General features: G+C 41.8%; 1 protein-coding gene across 1 annotated transcript; it reads right to left on the reverse strand.

The window, feature by feature from the left end:
- On the reverse strand, nt 1-1901 carry LOC106636166 (uncharacterized). The gene has a single exon (XM_014348486.2). The coding sequence runs from the start codon at nt 1864-1866 to the stop codon at nt 1-3; it is 1866 nt and encodes a 621-aa protein (XP_014203972.2). The 5' UTR covers nt 1867-1901.
- Between the last annotated feature and the right edge of the window lie 21040 nt (nt 1902-22941).

Consider the following 22941-nt stretch of genomic DNA (forward strand, 5'->3'; position numbering starts at 1 on the left):
TTAGCGGGCCTTGGGCCTGGGTAAGGGCTGCGGGTGGTAATTGCCGTTCCGCTGGCCGAGACCGTCGTCGAGGCTCAGACCCGCCACCAGATGGGCCATCTCCCTGTCCTTCTTCTCCTCCTTGGGCATGACCCCGCCGTTCTGGTGGTGCTGTTGTTGTGGCTGCTGCCCGGCAAAGCCCAGCGAAGCGAGACTGCCGTGGCTCCGGCTCCTGTGCTCCGCCCTGATGCTGTACGAGAAGGCCCGCTCGTTCAAGTGACCCTTGCGCCGGTAGATGCCCGTGCCAAAGTGCGACTCGTTGTTGTTGTCCGGGCTCTCGGGGGAGGCCCGCTCCGCGTGCTGGGCCACGGGCCCATTAGTCGACGAGAGATCAGCGTGCGAGGCCGCCATGCGCCGCGACTGGTGCAGCCCGAGGCTCGAGCCGTACTCGAGTTGCTGCTGGTCCACCAGGTGGAGGTTGTGCCGGCGGCTGTGGCCCCGGTTGCCCGTCGTCCCGTAGCCGTAGATCACGGTTGGAGGTACGGGGGGCACGACGGGCAGGGGCGCGTACAGGGGCACGATGGGCGCGGCAGCTCGGATGGCACGGTGGGGCGGTGGGGGCGGGTGCAAGGGATGATGGTGGAGCTTGCGGGGCAACGTGGCCGCCGGGACGAGGAGGATGGGCGCCGGTCGGGCCAGAGTTCCCGCCACCGAGCGACTCTGGGGGTGGTGGGGATGGTAACCGGGTCCACCCTGACGAGCCGGGTGCCCGAGCGTGTGGTGGTGGTGGTGGTGGTGGTGCGGGTGGGGATGGGGATGGCCGTTCGCGTAGACCGGCTGCATCTGCAGTTGTTGATCCTCTTGGCGCTGCTTCGAGCGCTTCTGCAGCTTACTCTTGGGGGGCTTCTTGCCACCGTTGCCGCGCGGCTCCTCGGTACCCATGAGGGGCTGACTGGGCGGGGGTGGCGGCGGGGGTGGGGGCGCAATCATTTGACGCAACCGGGAGCCCCGTGTACTGCGCATGGTCCCCTGCTCCTGGTACAGCCCGTCCAGCTCGTCCCGACCACGGGCCCACACCTTGTGATTCTCGTCGCCGTTGTACACGAGGCTGGTGGTGTCGTCGTCGTTGCCACCATCGACGAGCTTCAGGCCGCCGTTTTGCTGCTGCTGATTGTTGTGATTGTTGTGCGCCTCGGCCAGGGTCGTGCTCGAACCCCCGAGCGTGTGGTAAAGGCTGCCCGTCGACTGGTGGTAGTGGTGTTGGTCGTTGTTGTGATTGTTGTGGTTGACCGTGGTCGGGCTGCTGCTGTTGCTGCTGTCGTTGTTGTTGTTGTTGTTGTTGGTACCGGCGTTGGGAGGGGGTTCGAGGCCCTTGGCGAAGCGACTGTCGGCGTAAGCGTGAAAGCAGCAGCGCACGAGGGCATTGGCCGCCATGTCGCGCTTGCAAATGAAGGCGTGGCACTCGAGGACCTTGATGCCGGTGGTGCGCCTAAGGACGGCGGCGAACAGGGGCGGGTGATTGGCGCTGGGGGTGCGGGCGAAGGGCGAGTCGAGGGGAAAGAAGCGGGTCGTGGCCGCCGCGTCGGGTCCGGCACCGGCCTTGACGTGGCGCACCGCCGCGCAATAGTGGAGCGACTCGATGGGAAAGAAGCGAGTGACCTTTTTCCGGTGCTCGTCGACGTTCTCGAGTAGAAGCCCGTTGCTCCAGACGCTCAGCCACGAGTCGATGCCCCGTGCCCCGAGGGCCCCCTGTTCCGGGTAGAGCTCCCTCAGGGGCTCCTGGACCCCCAAGAGGCCCTCCTTGCTCGCGTGGGGCACCGCGCTGCCGAGGTAGAGCACCCGGCAGCGGCAGTACGGTGTCGAGCTCTCCTGGCTCGAGCCCCGCATCTTGAAAACTCCTCGTTGAGATGACGATGCTCGCCGGCTGCTTCGACGGAACGGTCGTTCACACTGTCTCCTCCTACTCCTGTATTCTCGGTGTCCCTATATAGCTATGCCCCCCTCCTCCCGTTAACCGCGATCGGTTCCTACGCGCGGATACCTCTCGGCGACCTGGCTCCTTTCACCTTCCGCTCCGTCCTCGCACTAACCACCACCACCACCACCACCGCCACCGTCACCTGCACTTGCACTCCTCTCACAAACATGCGCGCACGTACACTTGGCTAAATCGTCGCCGAGGACAGCTGGATCCTCTCATATCCGGCTCATACGTCACCAGGACCTATGGCGAGCTGAGCTAACTCGACTCGTTGAGCCAGCAGCATGACCCGAGACGAGACTCGAGTTTTATTTATACATTTCCATCGTTTGTTCACGTACTTAGCGCTCCAAAAGAAAAAAACCACTCTGTCACTTTATGTCAAAGGTGGTCCAGCGACTTTGACAGGGAACAGATGCACACACGCACACACGCGCGCGCGCGCGAGAGCACTTTCGCGATCTGTGGCGAAATAAATCGGTATAAGTGTGGCCGGTTGCTGTAGCACCGCTGCGGCAACTGCGACTGGCCTCCCGTACGGGCTTCGAGGCGCTGCCGGAGAACCGTGTGTTGCGTTCACCGGCTCCTTCTCTCTCTCTCTCTCTTTTATTCTACACTTGTAGGTATCTCTCTCCTCCTGCGCTTCGCCCACAATATAACGTTAGTATACGGCGAGGGCCTCCTCCTCCTCCTCCTTTCTTCTGGCCTCGCTCGGTTCCTTCGCTCCTAGGTATATTATCTGCGTCCCTTCCCCTCGCCGTGTATTCCTTTTCCCAGGCAGGCCACGGTCCCACCGAGCGACCACGGGGACGACGGGGACGGTTGGCAACGATAGCACGAGGTATTCGCCGCGGGGAAATTATTACAGTTCATACTCGGCATATGCGTGCGCGAGCGTATTGCACACATACGTATACACGTATAGTTGGTTGGCGGATCGCGAGGAATTCAGCGGAGATGAAGGTGCGCCGCACATAGGTAATACGTACGTAGGTGGAGGGCCAAAAGTTCGGCAACGCGTCTTTCGCTTGTAGATCGGGTTGTTGGTGGCGTTTGAGCTCCACCTGCCCCACAAAATAATCGTACGACTTTGTGCACTGTGTAACTTTGACACGCACGAAGGGCCCAAAGTTCTGACTTTTGGCCCTATGGACGGTATATCGGTACCGATCTACACTTATGTTTTTATAGATCGTATGCCCCCAAAAACGACACGACACGGAGATGGTCCGCTCCGGACTGAGTCATGCACACAGCACACTCTCTTGTGCCCAGTGTATAGGTACGACTTTGCACAGGGGCCCGCCGATCCAGGGAGAAATTACGACGCGACGCCGCGAGCGTATAGGTATATATTGCTGATGAGGCTGTTTGTGTGTTAACCTTATACCTCGGCTGCTCTCGACTCTCCTGCGCAGGAGAGGTGGATAACACAGCAGTAAGTAACGTGGACTGTGGAGTCGGCCCGACTCTCCTTCTCGCTGTCTTTCTCCCGTTCCTCCTCTGCTCGGCTCTGTATAGGTGTGCATGTATGTGCCTCTTACCTCTGCTGCCACCGTCTATAGAGGAGCTCCTCTCTCTTTTCCTCCTCCGGGTGAAACGAGCGCGTATATGTATAATATATACCCGTAGAGGCACTGTTGCGCGCAGGTATGTAGCGAGAGCCTTTACTTGTACTCCGTGGGGCACCCGAGACTCGGGGATAAGATACATTGTATACCTGTGTACTTTGGTACGCTCGTTTCTTGCATCCGGTGACGCGCGACACCTATTACCTGAACTCTACCGGGGTATGCCGATCGTACATACCGATATGCTCCGAACGGTCCATTTGGGAGTAACTATATTATGAGTGTACGACCGAGTATTTCCCAATTTCTCCTGACCTCGAACCCGCGAGCCGAGTCGGGAGAGCGCAAGGGCACCGAGGATCCCGTGAACCTTCGTACTCGAGGCTGCGAATCGGCTCGTAACTACGGCTATAATACATATATATATATATGTGCTCTGTTGGAATTATTCAAATGCCACTCGCCGCCACTCGCTGATATACCTGGCGCGTAATATCAGAGAAAGTCATGCTCGCGGTGCAAATTGTCGCTATCCGGTTTTAACATGATTATTGTTTAAACAACGATTTCCGCGTTTAGAAAGCCATTTCCACGTTTATACAATGTAAGAATATATATATATATATATATATATATATATATATATATATACTCGCTACAACAATAATTGTCAAACGGAAGTGGCAAGTATTTTAACTTGTATACATTATTATTATACGTTTACAGTGTCTATACGTATATAATATATTATACACCGGAGTGATCTCTCTTCCTGAGGTTTGGCTTTTTTTACAACATTTTTTGCTTCCAAGGGAAAAGAAGTAAGCATGCGGGTTCGCACGCGGACAATAAAAGGACAAAAAAAAGCTTACCGATCCTCGAGTAGTATGTATAGGCATACACATGGGAAAGAAAACGCTGGGGCACGGAAAAATTCGAGGTCTCGAGGTCAGGGCGTCTCGTGCGGTGCGCACCTGTGTTTCATTATCGAGGGGGGGCAGGACCCGAGACTCGTCCGGCTCTTTCTTTCTTTCCGTACGGGTGTAGGTAGTATATCCTGCTCTTTTCTCTATCTCTTTTTTTTTTTTTTCCCCCACCATTCTTTTGGCTTTAAACCTGATTCCTTGACCCCCTCGCTGCCGGATGGAGACAACGGCCTCCGTGCTCTTCCTCAAATTTTTTTTTTTTTTTTTTTTTTTTTTCCCTGTGATTCTACATTTCTTCCACTTGACACTTGTCACGGAGCATCGAATCTTTGATTTCTGTTGCTCGTGACGAGATATATTAAAAGTGGTTTCCGTGTGGCATAAAACTGCACTAAAAAGGGCCATTGTACGTCCAATGGTCAAAGGACTCTCGCTTCCTCGTCATCAATATAATAGGTACCACGGGCAATAAATACTACATATTTATTAGGTATAAGCAATGGGTAGGTGTGGGTAGTTGGTTGTGTGTAGGCAAATGCGCGTAACTGCGAGCGATCGCGTGTGACGTAAGAGAGCAAGTACCCACAGCTTTCTAAAATGAACTGGGAAAAATCAATCGTTTAGCCGTCGTAGCTGTAACTACATAACATCATGGAAAACATGTGTGCAATACTTATGGGTGAACGCATAATATATACCTGCAGGCAAGCAACGAGCGGTGGAATATATTTATTGAATTAATGGTTAACCCTACGAGCTCTCGAAGGGCATATCCCAGCCGTGGGCACATTTGGTGGATCGTTTCATGAAATGCGCAAGTAGGGGAGCAGGTATACCTATATACTCGCTGTCACGTAACGGAAGCAGCTTGTAGAGATGTTTCGATTCACAAAGAGCCACGCGTGCGAAAATTCTCCATCACCGGACGAGTCGCGTGACCGAAAAAGTCCCTGACCGCGCGACCACGAGCCTTCTCCGTTCAATGCCGTGCGTGTTTTAATACATATTGTCACGCGCCACGGCGCATCGTGGAAAATAAAGAGTACGCCTAAGTAAATATGTATATATATACATGCGCCGAGGCAACGAGCCGATCCAGGACGCGCTTGTAATAAATATTGTCTCTCGCCGTGGCGTTACAATGAGTAATAACCGCGCTCAATGGGTACTTTATTATTATTGACAAAATTACGGACTCTGTGTAACATGATCAAAGATGATGGACACATCCTGATGGGGAAGTCATTTCAGGGCCAGAGCTTCGACGACAATCGTCGAACTACGCGGAGAAGCGGACTCTTTCTCTCCGTGGGTGTCACAGCCGGAAAATGTAGCTTAGAAAGCTGCTGGAAAGAAAAAAAAACAAAAAAAAAAAAAACAAGCTGTTCTCTCGCCATCAAGTGCAACCTCTTTCGCGATAAATACAATACATCCACAGCTTCATCGGCCACGTTGTAGCGATCATGACTTTGCTAACCGGCGTTGCGCGTGTGACGCAGCGTAGGCGATAAAGGACGCGAGGAATATGAGGGTATTGTTGCGGTGTATAACGGGGACCCTTGTGGGAATACGGAGGAGACCTTGTGTACGTCTTTCTGGCTCTAAGCTCTAATTGCTTAGACATTACTCGGTAGGCGTTGGTAATCATGCGTATCAACGGTTGTTCGATCAGGTGCGCGTTGAAGGGCGCCGACTTGGTAGGAATTTTCAATTTTCGCTATAGATGATAGATCGGCGCTGCATAGCACTGATAAAAAAAAAAAAAAAAAAAAAAAAAATTCAAACAAGATATAATTTGCTCACGGTCGGAGCGAATATAGGTAGTTTCCTGCTGCAGCTGTAATCAGAGGCGCGCCAAACTTGCCCGGTATGCTGGCCGTTTGCCTATATTACCCACACCACTGTGGTTATATGCACATACATGTATATATATTATAATATTGTACGCTGTCGTCGAACCCGGGTGTACCGTTACACGCAACGAGTCAAGGTATCGCACCGCTGCCATACGCGTGTGAGAATGCATATATATATATACTTTACAATTAGAGAACCAAGCTCTCGGATACCTACGCATACGCAAATATATATTTATTTGATTTATCTGTGCCAAAGTGCATCCAACATCGAAAATTTCACTAATTTGCACGCACAACTCTTTTTACCATTTCACTATACTATTGTCAACAATCGGTGGGTGTATAATCTATCCATTTTCAACAGTGACATATAGACTTAAAGTTTTGAACAAGTTTAAAGCGGAAAGAATCGATTTTTAAAAGAGCCTCTGCTCCGTGGGTGTTAGTAACCGATGGATTATTTTCTCTAAGCTATAGAAGAGTAACAATGATTTTTTTTAACAAGTTATGATTTTTAAGAAAAGCTTCTGCATTGTAGGTGTTCAAGACAAGTGCAATATATATTCTGAACAATTCTACAGTATCTAGAACTATTTGTCCGAAGTTAGTTAATGCTAATTGTCAAACATTACCGCCAAATAATTTTTCCAAATATTCTGATCTCTAAATAACGTCCTTTTGGCGATATCTCCATTATTTACGGAGATACGGGCGATTTAAGTTTTAAACAATTTTTGAGCCAAAAAATTGATTTTAGAGGAAAGTTTCTGAGTCGTAGGAGTTTGTAAAATACGTTCTACGTCTCTTAAAAAGTTCTAGGGTACGTAGCAGTATTTGTACAAAGTTGGCAAGCACCTATTGTCGAACATTACCGCCAATAATTTAATCAAATTTTCTGAGCTCTCAATAACGTCCTTTTGGCGATATCTCCATTATTTACGGAGATACGGATGATTTAAGTTTTAAACAATTTTTGGGCCAAAATATTGATTTTAGAAGAAAGCCTCTGTGTCGTGAGAGTTTGTAAAATACTTTCTACGTCTGTTAAATAATTCTACGGTACCTAGAAATATTTGTATGATGTTAGTTAGTGCTATTTCTCGAACATTACCGCCAAAAATTTTTCCAAATTTTTTGATCTCTAAATAACGTCCTTTTGGCGATATCTCCATTATTTACGGAGATACGGGCAATTTAAGTTTTCAACAATTTTTGGGCCAAAAAATCGGTTTTAGAGGAAAGCCTCTGTGTTGTGCGAGTTTGTAAAATACGTTCTACGTCTGTTGAACAATTCTACGGTACCTAAAAATATTTGTATAAAGTAAGTTAGAGCTATTTCTCGAACATTACCGCCAAAAAATTTTTCAGAATTTTCTGATCTCTAAATAACGTCCTTTTGGCGATATCTCCATTATTTACGGAGATACGGGCGATTTCAGTTTTAAACAATTTTTGGGCCAAAAAATTGGTTTTAGAGGAAAGCCTCTGTGTTGTGAGAGTTTGTAAAATACGTTCTACGTCTGTTAAATAATTCTACGGTACCTAGAAATATTTGTATGAAGTAGGTTAGTGCTACTTTACAAACACTACCGCCAAAAAATTTTTCCAAATTTTCTGATCTCTAAATAACGTCCTTTTGGCGATATCTCCATTATTTACGGAGATACGGGTGATTTAAGTTTTAAACAATTTTTGGGCCACAAAATTGATTTTAGAAGAAAGCCTTTGAGTCGTGGGAGTTTGTAAAATACGTTCTACGTCTGTTAAACAATTCTACGGTACCTAGAAATATTTGTATGAAGTAAGTTAGAGCTATTTCTCGAACATTACCGCCAAAAAATTTTTCAGAATTTTCTGATCTCTAAATAACGTCCTTTTTGCGATATCTCCATTATTTACGGAGATACGGGTGATTTAAGTTTTAAACAATTTTTGGGCCACAAAATTGGTTTTAGAGGAAAGCCTTTGAGTCGTGGGAGTTTGTAAAATACGTTCTACGTCTGTTAAGCAATTCTACGGTTCCTAAATATATTTGTACAAAGTTAGTTAGTGCTAATAGTCAAGCATAACCGCCCAATAATCCTTCCAATTTTTCTGATCTCTAAATAACGTCCTTTTCGCGATATCTCTATTATTTACGGAGATACGGTCGATTTAAGTTTTAAACAATTTTTGGGCAAAAATATTGATTTTAGAAGAAAGCCTTTGTGTCGTGAGAGTTTGTAAAATACGTTCTACGTCTGTTAAATAATTCTACGGTACCTAGAAATATTTGTATGATGTTGGTTAGTGCTATTTCTCGAACATTACTGCCAAAAAATTTTTCAGAATTTTCTGATCTCTAAATAACGTCCTTTTTGCGATATCTCCATTATTTACGGAGATACGGGTGATTTAAGTTTTAAACAATTTTTGAGGCAAAAAATTGATTTTAGAGGAAAGTCTCTGAGTCGTGGGAGTTTATAAAATACGTTCTACGTCTGTTAAACAATTCTACGGTTCCTAAATATATTTGTACAAAGTTAGTTAGTGCTAATTGTCAAGCATTACCGCACAGTAATCCTTCCAATTTTTCTGATCTCTAAATAACGTCCTTTTGGCGATATCTCTATTATTTACGGAGATACGGGTGATTTAAGTTTTAAACAATTTTTGGGCCAAAAAATTAATTTAAGAGGAGAGCCATTGTGTCGTGAAAAATCGTAAAATACGTTCTACGTCTGTTAAACAATTCTACGGTACCTAGAAATATTTGTATGAAGTTGGTTAGTGCTATTTCTCGATCATTAGCGCCAAAAAATTTTTCCAAATTTTTTGAGCTCTAAATAACGTCCTTTTGGCGATATCTCCATTATTTACGGAGATACGGGTGATTTAAGTTTTAAACAATTTTTGGGCCAAAACATTGATTTTAGAAGAAAGCCTCTGTGTCGTGAGAGTTTGTAAAATACGTTCTACGTCTGTTAAACAATTCCACGGTAACCATATATATTTGTGCAAAGTTAGTTAGTGCTAATTGTCAAACATTACCGCCAAATAATTTTTTCAAATTTTCTGATTTCTAAATGACGTCCTTTTTGCGATATCTCCATTATTTAGGGAGATACGGGCGATTTAAGTTTTAAACAATTTTTGAGCCAAAAAATTGATTTTAGAGGAAAGTCTCTGAGTCGTGGGAGTTCGTAAAATACGTTCTACGTCTGTTAAACAATTCTACGGTACCTAGAAATATTTGTATAGAAGTAAGTTAGAGCTATTTCTCGAACATTACCGCCAAAAAATTTTTCAGAATTTTCTGATCTCTAAATAACGTCCTTTTGGCGATATCTCCATTATTTACGGAGATACGGGCGATTTCAGTTTTAAACAATTTTTGGGCCAAAAAATTGGTTTTAGAGGAAAGCCTCTGTGTTGTGAGAGTTTGTAAAATACGTTCTACGTCTGTTAAACAATTCTACGGTACATATAAATATTTGTATGAAGTAGGTTAGTGCTACTTTACAAACACTACCGCCAAAAAATTTTTCCAAATTTTCTGATCTCTAAATAACGTCCTTTTTGCGATATCTCCATTATTTACGGAGATACGGGCGATTTAAGTTTTAAACAATTTTTGAGCCAAAAAATTGATTTTAGAGGAAAGTCTCTGAGTTGTAGGAGTTTGTAAAATACGTTCTACGTCTCTTAAAAAGTTCTAGGGTACGTAGCAGTATTTGTACAAAGTTGGCAAGCACCTATTGTCGAATATTACCGCCAAATAATTTTTTCAAATTTTGTGATCTCTAAATAACGTCCTTTTCGTGATATCTTTATTATTTACGGAGATACGGGCGATTTAAGTTTTCAACAATTTAAGGGCCAAAAAATTGATTTTAGAGGAAAGCCTCTGTGTTGTGAGAGTTTGTAAAATACGTTCTACGTCTGTTAAACAATTCTACGGTACCTAGAAATATTTGTATGATGTTGGTTAGTGCTATTTCTCGATCATTAGCGCCAAAAAATTTTTCCAAATTTTTTGATCTCTAAATAACGTCCTTTTGGCGATATCTCCATTATTTACGGAGATACGGGCGATTTAAGTTTTAAACAATTTTTGGGCCAAAAAATTAATTTAAGAGGAGAGCCATTGGGTCGTGAGAAATCGTAAAATACGTTCTACGTCTGTTAAACAATTCTACGGTACCTAGAAATATTTGTATGAAGTTGGTTAGTGCTATTTCTCGATCATTAGCGCCAAAAAATTTTTCCAAATTTTTTGAGCTCTAAATAACGTCCTTTTGGCGATATCTCCATTATTTACGGAGATACGGGTGATTTAAGTTTTAAACAATTTTTGGGCCAAAACATTGATTTTAGAAGAAAGCCTCTGTGTCGTGAGAGTTTGTAAAATACGTTCTACGTCTGTTAAACAATTCCACGGTAACCATATATATTTGTGCAAAGTTAGTTAGTGCTAATTGTCAAACATTACCGCCAAATAATTTTTTCAAATTTTCTGATTTCTAAATGACGTCCTTTTTGCGATATCTCCATTATTTAGGGAGATACGGGCGATTTAAGTTTTAAACAATTTTTGAGCCAAAAAATTGATTTTAGAGGAAAGTCTCTGAGTCGTGGGAGTTCGTAAAATACGTTCTACGTCTGTTAAACAATTCTACGGTACCTAGAAATATTTGTATAGAAGTAAGTTAGAGCTATTTCTCAAACATTACCGCCAAAAAATTTTGCAGAATTTTCTGATCTCTAAATAACGTCCTTTTGGCGATATCTCCATTATTTACGGAGATACGGGCGATTTAAGTTTTAAACAATTTTTGGGCCAAAAAATTGGTTTTAGAGGAAAGCCTCTGTGTTGTGAGAGTTTGTAAAATACGTTCTACGTCTGTTAAACAATTCTACGGTACATATAAATATTTGTATGAAGTAGGTTAGTGCTACTTTACAAACACTACCGCCAAAAAATTTTTCCAAATTTTCTGATCTCTAAATAACGTCCTTTTTGCGATATCTCCATTATTTACGGAGATACGGGCGATTTAAGTTTTAAACAATTTTTGAGCCAAAAAATTGATTTTAGAGGAAAGTCTCTGAGTTGTAGGAGTTTGTAAAATACGTTCTACGTCTCTTAAAAAGTTCTAGGGTACGTAGCAGTATTTGTACAAAGTTGGCAAGCACCTATTGTCGAATATTACCGCCAAATAATTTTTTCAAATTTTGTGATCTCTAAATAACGTCCTTTTCGTGATATCTTTATTATTTACGGAGATACGGGCGATTTAAGTTTTCAACAATTTAAGGGCCAAAAAATTGATTTTAGAGGAAAGCCTCTGTGTTGTGAGAGTTTGTAAAATACGTTCTACGTCTGTTAAACAATTCTACGGTACCTAGAAATATTTGTATGATGTTGGTTAGTGCTATTTCTCGATCATTAGCGCCAAAAAATTTTTCCAAATTTTTTGATCTCTAAATAACGTCCTTTTGGCGATATCTCCATTATTTACGGAGATACGGGCGATTTAAGTTTTAAACAATTTTTGGGCCAAAAAATTAATTTAAGAGGAGAGCCATTGGGTCGTGAGAAATCGTAAAATACGTTCTACGTCTGTTAAACAATTCTACGGTACCTAGAAATATTTGTATGAAGTTGGTTAGTGCTATTTCTCGAACATTACCGCCAAAAAATTTTTCCAAATTTTTTGATCTCTAAATAACGTCCTTTTGGCGATATCTCCATTATTTACGGAGATACGGGTGATTTAAGTTTTAAACAATTTTTGGGCCAAAATATTGATTTTAGAGAAAAGTCTCTGAGTCGTGGGAGTTTGTAAAATACGTTCTACGTCTGTTAAACAATTCTATGGTACCTAGAAATATTTGTACAAAGTTAATTAGTGCTAATTGTCAAGCATTACCGCCCAATAATCCTTCCAATTTTTCTGATCTCTAAATAACGTCCTTTTGGCGATATCTCTATTATTTACGGAGATACGGGCAATTTAAGTTTAAAACAATTTTTGGGCCAAAAAATTAATTTTAGAGGAAAGTCTTTGAGTCGTGGGAGTTTGTAAAATACGTTCTACGTCTCTTAAACAGTTCTAGGATACGTAGCAATAATTGTACAAAGTTGGCAAGCACCTATTGTCGAACATTACCGCCAAATAATTTTTCCAAATTTTCTGATCTCTAAATAACGCCCTTTTCGCGATATCTCCATTATTTACGGAGATACGGGCGATTGAAGTTTTAAACAATTTTTGGGTCAAAAAATTGATTTTGGAGGAAAGCTTCTGTGTTGTGGGAGTTTGTAAAATACTTTCCACGTCTGTTAAACAATTCTACGGTACCTAAATATATTTGTAGAAAGTTGGTAAGTGCCAAACATCATATATTATCGCTGGTAAATTATTTTTTATATTCTGATTACTACATAACGTCCTTTTCGCGATATCATTATTATTGAAGGAGATACGTGCACTAATAAATGACAACTTTTTTCAGACAAAACTTATTGATTTTTTAGCATAGCCTCTACTTCGCCAGTGTATGTAGCAGACGGATTACCCCTTCTAAACAATAATTGAATAAGCGGAATTATTTTAGTGAAGCTGTAGGCTGGGTTTAAGTGTTTTATACATACTTGCACGTATAGTTTACGCTTTTAAGCTAAAGGCATTATTTGCTCCGTTCACAAACGGCAAAAATTGGAACTTCTTTACCCAAATCCGATTAAAAATAGATTTAAATGGGATATTGGTATCGAAGCTCCAATTTTTGCCGTTTGTGTGAGGAGCGAATTTTTAATATTCATATATGCATGAGAGAAGCGGGAAATTTACCGCAATATCTAGCATTATTATTATTACTATCATAAACTTATTTGTTAGCTATACCTCAACCTACCACACGCTCGTGGGAGCTGAGTTTTTACTATATGCGTAACTATTATGTGCATATTCAAATGCTGATAAATTGAAATCATCGTCGTAGAAACGGAAAGCTCGAGTTGAAAGAAAGAGGGCCCTGATGCAGTGCTTGGCGATCGGTTGAAGGGAAAACTTGTACGGGTATATATCCTCAGTTGTAAAATAATTCGGGAATCCGCAAGCCATGCCCTTCTTTCGTTCATACAGTAGTGCAGGTACATCAGGACGCAATGTCACTAATTGGCAATAATGTATATACAAATATATACATACAATGTCCTCTTGTAGTCAGTTAGAGGCCGCAGATAGGTCGGTATGGATACATATAGGTATAAGGTTATGGCGACTTGAAAATTGCACTTGCATGGCCGTGGGAACGGAATTCCTGACTGTCGTTGGATGTTGATCCTGCCTTGTATGTACACGCATATTCTCTCTGCTCTGATGGCCGAATTCAAAGTTCGTAGATGTGTGTATGTATATGTGGGTCACTGGGTCGTGGATATAATAATGATGATAATCATTACGTGCCGATTCCCCGGCGCGCGAGCGAATGGCGGATATATATAATATTATACCCCCATCCCTGGCAGTCACACATAATATATACCTACACCTACTATACGTATATATATATATACACCCTCAGGTGAATGCGATACCTTATATATATATATATATATATATATATATATATATATATATATACCCGATGTATATATACAACGTGCGCAAGCCTTATATATTTCTTCTTTCTCTTATTTCTCCCTGCATGCTATTCATTATCAGGCGCACGCGGGGCCCTCTCTTTCCTTCTCTCTGTTTTTTGTTGCCGCTGCTTTCGTTTATTACAATAATGCCTCCATTGTCTTGCGCTGAAACACATTTTTCGCCTTTTAAAAGTAAGTTCTTGTAAAATCATAGTTGTTAATATTGCACGTACATCGCAACCACACGACTATACCTATATTATTATTAAAAATCATTTTGACGAGTAGCCGATGAACAAGAAAATCACAGCATCTTTTTTGCGTTCTTTCAATATTTTGTCATTATTGGTTTTTTTTTTTTTTTTTTTTTTTTTTTTTTTTTCTAATCCGTAAGGCAAATTTTGACCAATGCGCATTATCTGTATGTATTCAGCCACAGGTGCTTTTTGGCACAAAAATAATTAATTTTGCAATTTCATCGATTTTAACGTTAAAAATTATCGTTAAAAGTGTTTTTTTTTGTTCCTCGAGAACTTTAGGTGACTTTTTCAGGCCCTTCTCATGTTGTGTTTGTTTGACAGCCTAAACAGTGGTTTCATAAAGTGTTATACTTTTTGCTCCGGTATCATCGATCAGCCGCGTCGAAGAAGCTAGTCCATCGCTCGAATGGATCATATCATATCCACAATCAAAAAAACTTGGTCCCGCATGCTTCGCTACATTTATGTAACATTACGAGTATTCATCCTGTAGGGCCTACCTTTGCACAGCTGTTGCTCGCGTTCACGCATTATTATTATTCCTCTTCTATATACCTATAATTATATAAGATATACCCATATTTGTGACCCTCGTTACAATAGGTGATCGATACATCTACGATTATTCTAAAATCCCTTGAAACTTGTTCGTCATCCATCAATGTTACCATCATAGAATGAATACATAATATGATGGAAAAAAAAAAAAAAAAAAAAGTATAAGAAGAGATTCTTCCAAGAGCGGAAAAACAAGATCACGTCATCCGACGAGTGTGTGTGTGCGTGTGTAAGTGTTAAGAGGAAGAGAGAGAAGCAAAGGATAGCTGTAAAAGTCCACGGCAACAGGATGATCGAGGCGCCGTCGGTGCGTGTGCATGTATATAGGTATGATATATGTGAGTGCAGGCAAATTCCAGCGGAGGATTGCCACATCCTCGTCACATGAGCAAGTAGCCGCAAGGTGTGCGCCGTTCTCGTCCGAATTCCGCTAGATATGCTCTCTCTAGCACATTACTTCATGTAGCCCGTACATACTCACGTACTGTTAAGTATATGGTCGTTTTTTTTTTTTTTTTCCTTTTTCTTTTTCTTCTCTCGTGCTCGAATTGACTGCACACAAGTTATTTGTGCCGACGAAAGGATATCTACATCTCACGCGCATACATAATTTGTAATATACCTACATTTTATGTATGCGGAATGAAATAGTATGACCCCTCTGAGGTGGCCTTTTGTCAAAAGCATCGCTCAAAGTTTCATCGATAAAAAAAAAAAAAAAAAAAAAAAGTCGTGAAACCCGTTTACACTGAGAAGTCTTCGCGCGGGCTTCGTAAGCTCATTCGAGAGTAAGAAAATACCTGTACAGAGGCGTATGCCTATATTCACGACGAAACAAGTAGAGGTGCAAGCATCTCTCGGAGCACAATCAACGACAACCGATTAGGTACATTACACATTAATTTTTGTGTTGAACGCGTTGCCATGACGAAAAAACGTCTCTTTTTCACTCTCGGTAATGTTTTTCCTTCGAGAGTTTTTCCTGAGTTGGTGCAAGGTAAAATATATATCTTCCCCCACAACGGTGTACACATATAAATATGTACACGAGGATAATGTCATATAAGAGTCATCGAGGCAAAAGGAGAAGAGTTGGAAAGTCGCGCGCGATGGAATCCAGCGGAGACTCGCTTTTACGGGAAGAAAAGGCGCTTCGAAAATCGGTGCGGTCAACGATTCATTACACGCGAGTCGAGAGAGAGACTGGCTCAGCTCGACTGGCATACTTATCTTATGCTTCTTATACTTACATACCTTCGACTTACCTTTTCCTTCAAGGAAGTTTCGCGCGCTCTCTGACTCTTTGCACGCGGATACGTGTACCACGAGATATACTTATTTGCGTGTATGCGTAACGGCAAATGTTCATTAGATTTTTCTACATCTGCAATACTTTTTCCGTCGAACTTCACCTCGGCTTTGGAAGTTTTTATTTGATGTCCATCACTGATACACGGGGAATAAATTTCCCTGCCAATGGATCTGTGAAAATTTCGTCACTTCGTTTTCTATTTAAATAGTTACGTCCGAGTTTTTTTAAAGGTATACTTTTCTACTCCGTATTTCTTCGCTGGATAGTCTCGATGTATTCGCATTTATCGATGACATACGGGAGGGGCACCTATTTGACCGGAAAATTACGTGAGCCTCGATACGAGTTTCGTAACAATTTTTAGTTATCATGATCCAAGTAATAAGAGCCATTAAGTGGCTTGGCTGTCCTTCCTGCGCACTATGCATATACGTCAAAATATAAAAATGGTGTCACACGTTTGCCTTCGTCACTGGTGTAAGTAGGTATTACATTAGTACTACATGCAAAATAGACAGCCACTGTATACAGTACAGTAAATATGACTATGTTGTTACCTATATACGTATGTATCTGCAATTTAGTTCTTGGTCAGGCACTCCTGTTTCTTTATTTGATTTCAACATCAATTATTTCATCACCAAATGACAATACAGTGTTTTTTCAACTTTTTCCTAAGTTTTATAATTCTTTGTTCACTGTGGAACTATAATTCCACGTTCTGTCAAGAGAATGATGCAAATAAACGACTTTTGTAATCTCTTTGAATATTTACAGTCGCGTATGGAGAAATGTTAATTAATATTGTGCACTACCAATGCATGGGTTGGCCGTATATTTTTGTCAGAGCAAAAAATGTAACCACTTGTAAAGCGTTTTTTGCACACGAAAGAAGAAAATTAAGTTTTTTTTATAAATACCCTCGAAATGGTAAAAATCGTTACGAAAAGGCCAAAAATTTGTTGTATAGTATCTATGGCTTTTCTTGTATTCTTCATTTTTGTTAATATTGTCGACTTACCACTTTAAACTAAAAATATATTTTCATACGTAACATTTTCATCTATAATGTCATCCACATAATATTATAATGTAATTTTATTATTCGACGTTTGCTGTAAAAAACATTAGTACAAAACTTACACGCAAGACACAATGTTTTGCATAAAAAATAATCCTCTTGTTTACAGTATGCTCATGTTTGACCTTTTTTCCCCCAAGTTAGAAATTATCTAGCGGTTTCGTAGAAATGTTTATCCTCCCATAAACATAATCTAGATGATAATATATAACGAACTGCGTATAGGCATAATTTATCAACTGATTTACAGCATTGAAATAACAGCAGCGTATAGGTAATTAGATTTGAAATGTAAACTAGTTTTGTGCGCGAAAATCTTATAAAGTCAAAGGACAGTAGTAAAATAATCCGAGCCGATAAGAGCCAACTATCGCTTTGGCCGTGGACGAGTTATGTTTGCACATATATACATCGTCATGAAAGTCGCTTCACTTCCCGCAAGCGTTCATCCGTTATTCTAATCGTTGCGAATATGCAGTCATGCCACTTCTGTCCTAAGCCTCGCAACGTAACATTGAAGGTGGCTACCTGTGCATATAATATGTTGTATGCGTGCACTTGCGTCGCGGAAGTCACGCGCGAGCACTGCAACCTCATTACTATTATTATTATCATCATCTTTATCATTATTATTATTATTACCATTGTCATGAATTCACATCAGGTGACTAATAACTCAGAAGCTTGAGCATCGACTTTATGTCATTGGCACCGATAGATTTTTTCAAAAAAGTACGGTAGAAAAATATTATTTAACCGTAGAAATATTTAAGGTGATTCAATGATAGGTATACATCATGTCAGGTATACCTACTTATTATGGACTCGTTTAAAGATCGATCTCGCGTTATTTTATCGTCATCTCACAAATATGCGGCACATGCGAGATTTTTTGGACATCATACTTATAACGTTACGTATAATATTTAACACTTGCCTACCTCTCCCATTGCACTTTTGTATTTTTCTTTCTCTACATGTTATTAAAATAAATTACCTTCGACTTGCCAAGATTTAAAAACAACCATCGAAATAACTAGGTATTACGAGAAAACGTTTGGGAGTAAAAAAAATCCTACAAGTGCAGTGTTGGCGCTGTTTAGCGCGCCGCTACCTATAGTCAAACTCGCGGTGGGCGGAAATGCTGACACGGAGTATCCGCTTTTCCATCGCGTGGCACGTTATACCTATACGTAAACGCGCGTAATACGTGCACTCGCATCTATTATACGCCCCATCGAATGCTCATGTAAGTAGGTATACACCTGCCCATTACGTCTGTTATAACCAGTGAACTTTGGACCTTTCAAGTTGTTACTTTTCACTTGATGCCCGTGGAGTCTAACTACGGAAAAATCTGTTATTGTACACACCAACACCCTTACCGATGACGTAGACCTTTGTATATAATATATAGGCACCTACGTGCACTTATTACGTATACTTATCCCACCGTTTGCGAGCCAGCCTCAATCTAAATCAAACCGAACAATACGCCGTCGACTTGAAGAAAAAAGAAAATGCAGCTCTGCTCCCGCTGGTATAGGCATGCACAATGAGCAGGATCAGCGCGTTACAGCACAGGCCTCTGGAAAAACACTGCGCCCACGTGGAATTCCATCGCCCGTAAATACGTACTCGGCGAATACACCCGAGTCGATTTGCAACAATACCATTCACACGCATATACATGTACAGAGCACTTGATATGTATGTATTGTGGGCTAATTTTTTTTCCGACCCTTGTAAATACGTGGTTTAATCATAAATTTTATGAAATCAAGAATTGTACAATATCATTATCTATTGGGAGTGCACAATAATGCTGCTTGGATGGAACTCATATTAATGCTTACAAAAAATTAAACGTGTTTTAAATCGCAGTTTCGTTGATGATGCATTGTTGTTATGAATAGGGTGTCCGTTAAAGTGAGAAAAAAGTGTTTACCCTATATTTGTACTTGCGTAAGATCATTGACATTATTTATCTCGAATTTCATGTGATTACCGGTGTATCTATATATTATCAATTGAATTAACTTTATCGGTCATTTGAAAATTGTTCTCTATTCCCACTAGCTAGTTACTCCCTTTTATTTCGTCTTTCTCTCTCTTGGGCGATTTTATTTTTTTCAATATAACTTCAGGCAATGATTTAATGACAGTACTACGTACGCGTGCGAACACGCGCAATTGAAAGTAATTTGATAGCTAGAAAACAATGATATACGTTAGATATTTTTACAGCGAGTATCAAAACATAAGACTACGACCAACTTATTCATTTTTTTTTTTTTTTTTAATTACTATCGGCTCGAGCTACTTTATGTATAACGGTTCTACTTGACCTAAAAATCTTTTAATTAATAAATGTGTGACAGACTAGGTACAAGCCCCAGGGTATATAAAGACGTCAATATTTTGGACTCGTAATTTGGCTTTAGCCACTTTCCGTAGCTACAACAAGCTGAACTTACTGTTTTTGCCGTTTTTATCTAACAGTTGAATCTACCGAAAATTTTCCATGTATCCGTTAAAACATTGTCATTACAACGACTAAACGTTGTATTTTTAGGCTGAGAAATCAGTATTTATATGAAAAAAATGTTTTGTATCGTTGGCTTGCTAAAATTCCCGTTAGCTCAGGAGACACATTATACGTTGTGCCCGCGCATGGCCACTATTAAAGAAGGAAAGAGAAGATGAAACAAGCAAGGAATCCTATACGCGAATGCACAAAAGAAATGAGTGCAACTTGAGAGGAAAAAAAAATAGCGTCAAATGCGAGTAAAGAAAAGCTTTGCTCGTAATGATGGAGAGGGGGTGTTATTCTTTTGTTGTAAATAAGCCTCGCGTGTGTATATAAATAATCCTTTGTGTCCCGAGAGCACTCATTCCCTTTCCAACGGGGCAGCGAGCGTGGGAGTAACACAAGGAGAGCTACCGCAGATGCGACGCTAATAGCAGAGCCCCGAGCTCGAGGAACTCCTGCCGCTGTCTTGGTTGCTTTCTTTGCCCCTCCGCGCGAAATTACATACACGCGCCTCTGATACACACACCGCGAGCGCTCATCCACCGTGCAATTTTTTTTTTTTCTTTTCCTTTTTTCTTCTCATTTTGAATCCAATGCAATTACTTCAGCGCCGTACGGTTCGGGTGGCATTCCTCGCGATCGCAACGATTTTCCGATCGGAAAAACCGCTTGACTCCGGACATGATCAACGCTATATATGCCCACTCCTCGGCGTGAACAGGACCACTGGGGGGGAGTCATCTCGATCAAGAGCACTCGGCCGTTCAGAGCCGAGCTATTTCGCAACCAGGGGAGCGCTTACAAAACCACGGCGTAACGCTCGCAATCCGATTTCGCGATTCCTCGATTGTCTATCGTGCATATTATACACAGCTATAGGACTCCGTCTCTGTCGTATCGGCTGTACGTTGGCAAAAGTACGGCTCGCGATTTCCATAACAATGACGCCCGTAATTATACCTCTACATATACACACGCGTATCGTCTCGGTGCTCCCGCGGACGGCTCGAATACTTAAGTGGCCGTTTGTTTCATCGTCCGGCCCTGCAGCCGTTATTAATTGAGAGCTCATATTTATCTCATCTGCGCACGCTCCGTGCCTCCATTGTACATTGTTTTTCCCTTTCTAAGGATTTTTTTAACGATATTCATCTTTCGTGACTGTTGTTACCCATTGTGGAAGTGACATACCGACGAGTAAAGTTTTGGTAACCATTACGAGCTAAACTCATTATGAAACCATCACCACCCCCCCAACGAGATGGCGTCATCTAGATGATACACTCGCGCTTTGGTTAGCCATGCACTCGACCGATTAAAAAAAATCACGAGAGAGGTTGGCGGCTCAATTAGAAATTGCACCGAGCCGGAACTATATACTTTGCGACAACTCTGTCGTCGGGGCATGGAGGTATTTGCCGGTGCACTCGGAACAAGGGACAAAAAATTATACAGCTTCACAAGGTGTACTTACGCCGATGCGTTTGAAAAAGGCAGTCTCGAAAGCGACGCAATAACTGCAAACTCGCACATGCAGAAGACAGCGGATGGACTGGAATTCGAGCGAGAGCCAAGGTTTACCTCCGTTCGCGGAAAACGCTCTCATACGCAAGTTTGGCACTAATTGCGCCACTGCGTCTTCTATGCTAAGAGATATACCTACTTACACATATTACACATATGCATACATTTCTCTGGCTGAATTATATGTTTTAACTTCGACGAATACCCCGGAGTTTGAGTATCGCGTGCATTTTTCTCAATGGCACCGCCCATCTAGCCGTACAGCTGAGGAAAACAAAAAAAGTTTGGTCAGGAATGGCTCTTTTTTATCGAAGGTCTCTGCAAGCAGGCGATTGAACACCTATACCAGGGCAAAAAACGGAGAACACCGAAAAAGCATTAGCCATCGAGACAAAGGCACGGAGGAAGCAATTGTCTCCATACTCGCGCTTGCACGGCACTGATACTTACCATACCTGCATGTACTATAAAAGATGCACAACGAACCATCAGCATCATATATAGGTTTCGGCCGGCTTGGCGTCAACTAACTTGCCTCGAAAGTGTTATTTGGAATCTGCAGCTCTTTGGCACGCTAAACGTGGAACTTTTAATTAATGGCCCTTACTTCGGGAATTTCGCGTACGCATTTTTTTTTTCTCCTTATGGTTTCCACTTTGGGACCAGACGCAACTCATTAACCGACTCTCGAGGTTTTGTTGCGTTAGAGGTTTCGGTGTTGGAAAATTCCTTAGAAATCGCCCCTGAGGATAATAAATGGCACGCGGGCCGTAATTTCAACGAATCGTAAAAAAACACGCGTTTACAATATCGCAGCAGCGAAGCTAAGACGAAATCAACCATTCCCTCCCCATTAACGATTTCTCGTCTTTTTTCGCGCAGTTCGCCGAGAGTTGATGATGATCTGCGGTGACGATACCAAGTACACCCGTGCAATTTCCAAAGAGACGAGCGCGCGGTTGGCCCCCCTCGCCCTCATGCCGTCGTCATTACTAACAATTGAGAAAATCTTTAATAGCGTTTCTGATGTCCCGGCAAATCACTGTTATTTCGCCTCTTCGCTTAGCCGTCGTATTATACAAGCGCTTTCTCGCGAACTATCCCCAAGAGTTCATTTGCCATACATATATATCCTACTCTTGCGGCGCCGGAGTGACGTATTACGAACACCATTACCACGTTGTTTTTGACGTTGGAAAAAAAAACCTTATATTTAGGGTGGATACAAAAAAAAGTAGGACAACGATGTACAACAACATATTATTGTCCCTTTTATTATCATACAATCGTTTATATTAGTTGATAGTTGTCGTAGCGCCATAACTCGTCGTAATTCACGTTCGGCACGAAAATCGCCATTACACGCTCGCTCTGCAGTGTACAAGTATGCATGTATTTTTATAAGACATAATAAACTCCTGTTTGTTGGGCGATTGATTTTCGTTAAAAGTGAATTCGACCAAAGTATTTTGTCGCTGCAAAACGTTTTGCACCATTATTTATTTATTTATTTATTATTATTATTATTTTTTTTTTCATTTGTTGCGTTAAAAAAGTTAATCGATATTTTTCATTCGCTTTTATCACAAGCGTTCGATTATTGTATTATGTCGTAATCGCAAGTATTTTTTTTTCTTTTACATTAGATTAAGGTATACAAAAATATTTTCACCGTCGCAATAATGTTGACGCATGTACGTGATAGTATTGAAAAACAGAATAAC

The sequence above is a fragment of the Copidosoma floridanum genome, unplaced genomic scaffold (assembly GCF_036245765.1).
Source record: "Copidosoma floridanum isolate Cflo_tuat_1 unplaced genomic scaffold, Cflo_Japanese_pri ptg000007l, whole genome shotgun sequence".
Classification (NCBI taxonomy): domain Eukaryota; kingdom Metazoa; phylum Arthropoda; class Insecta; order Hymenoptera; family Encyrtidae; genus Copidosoma; species Copidosoma floridanum.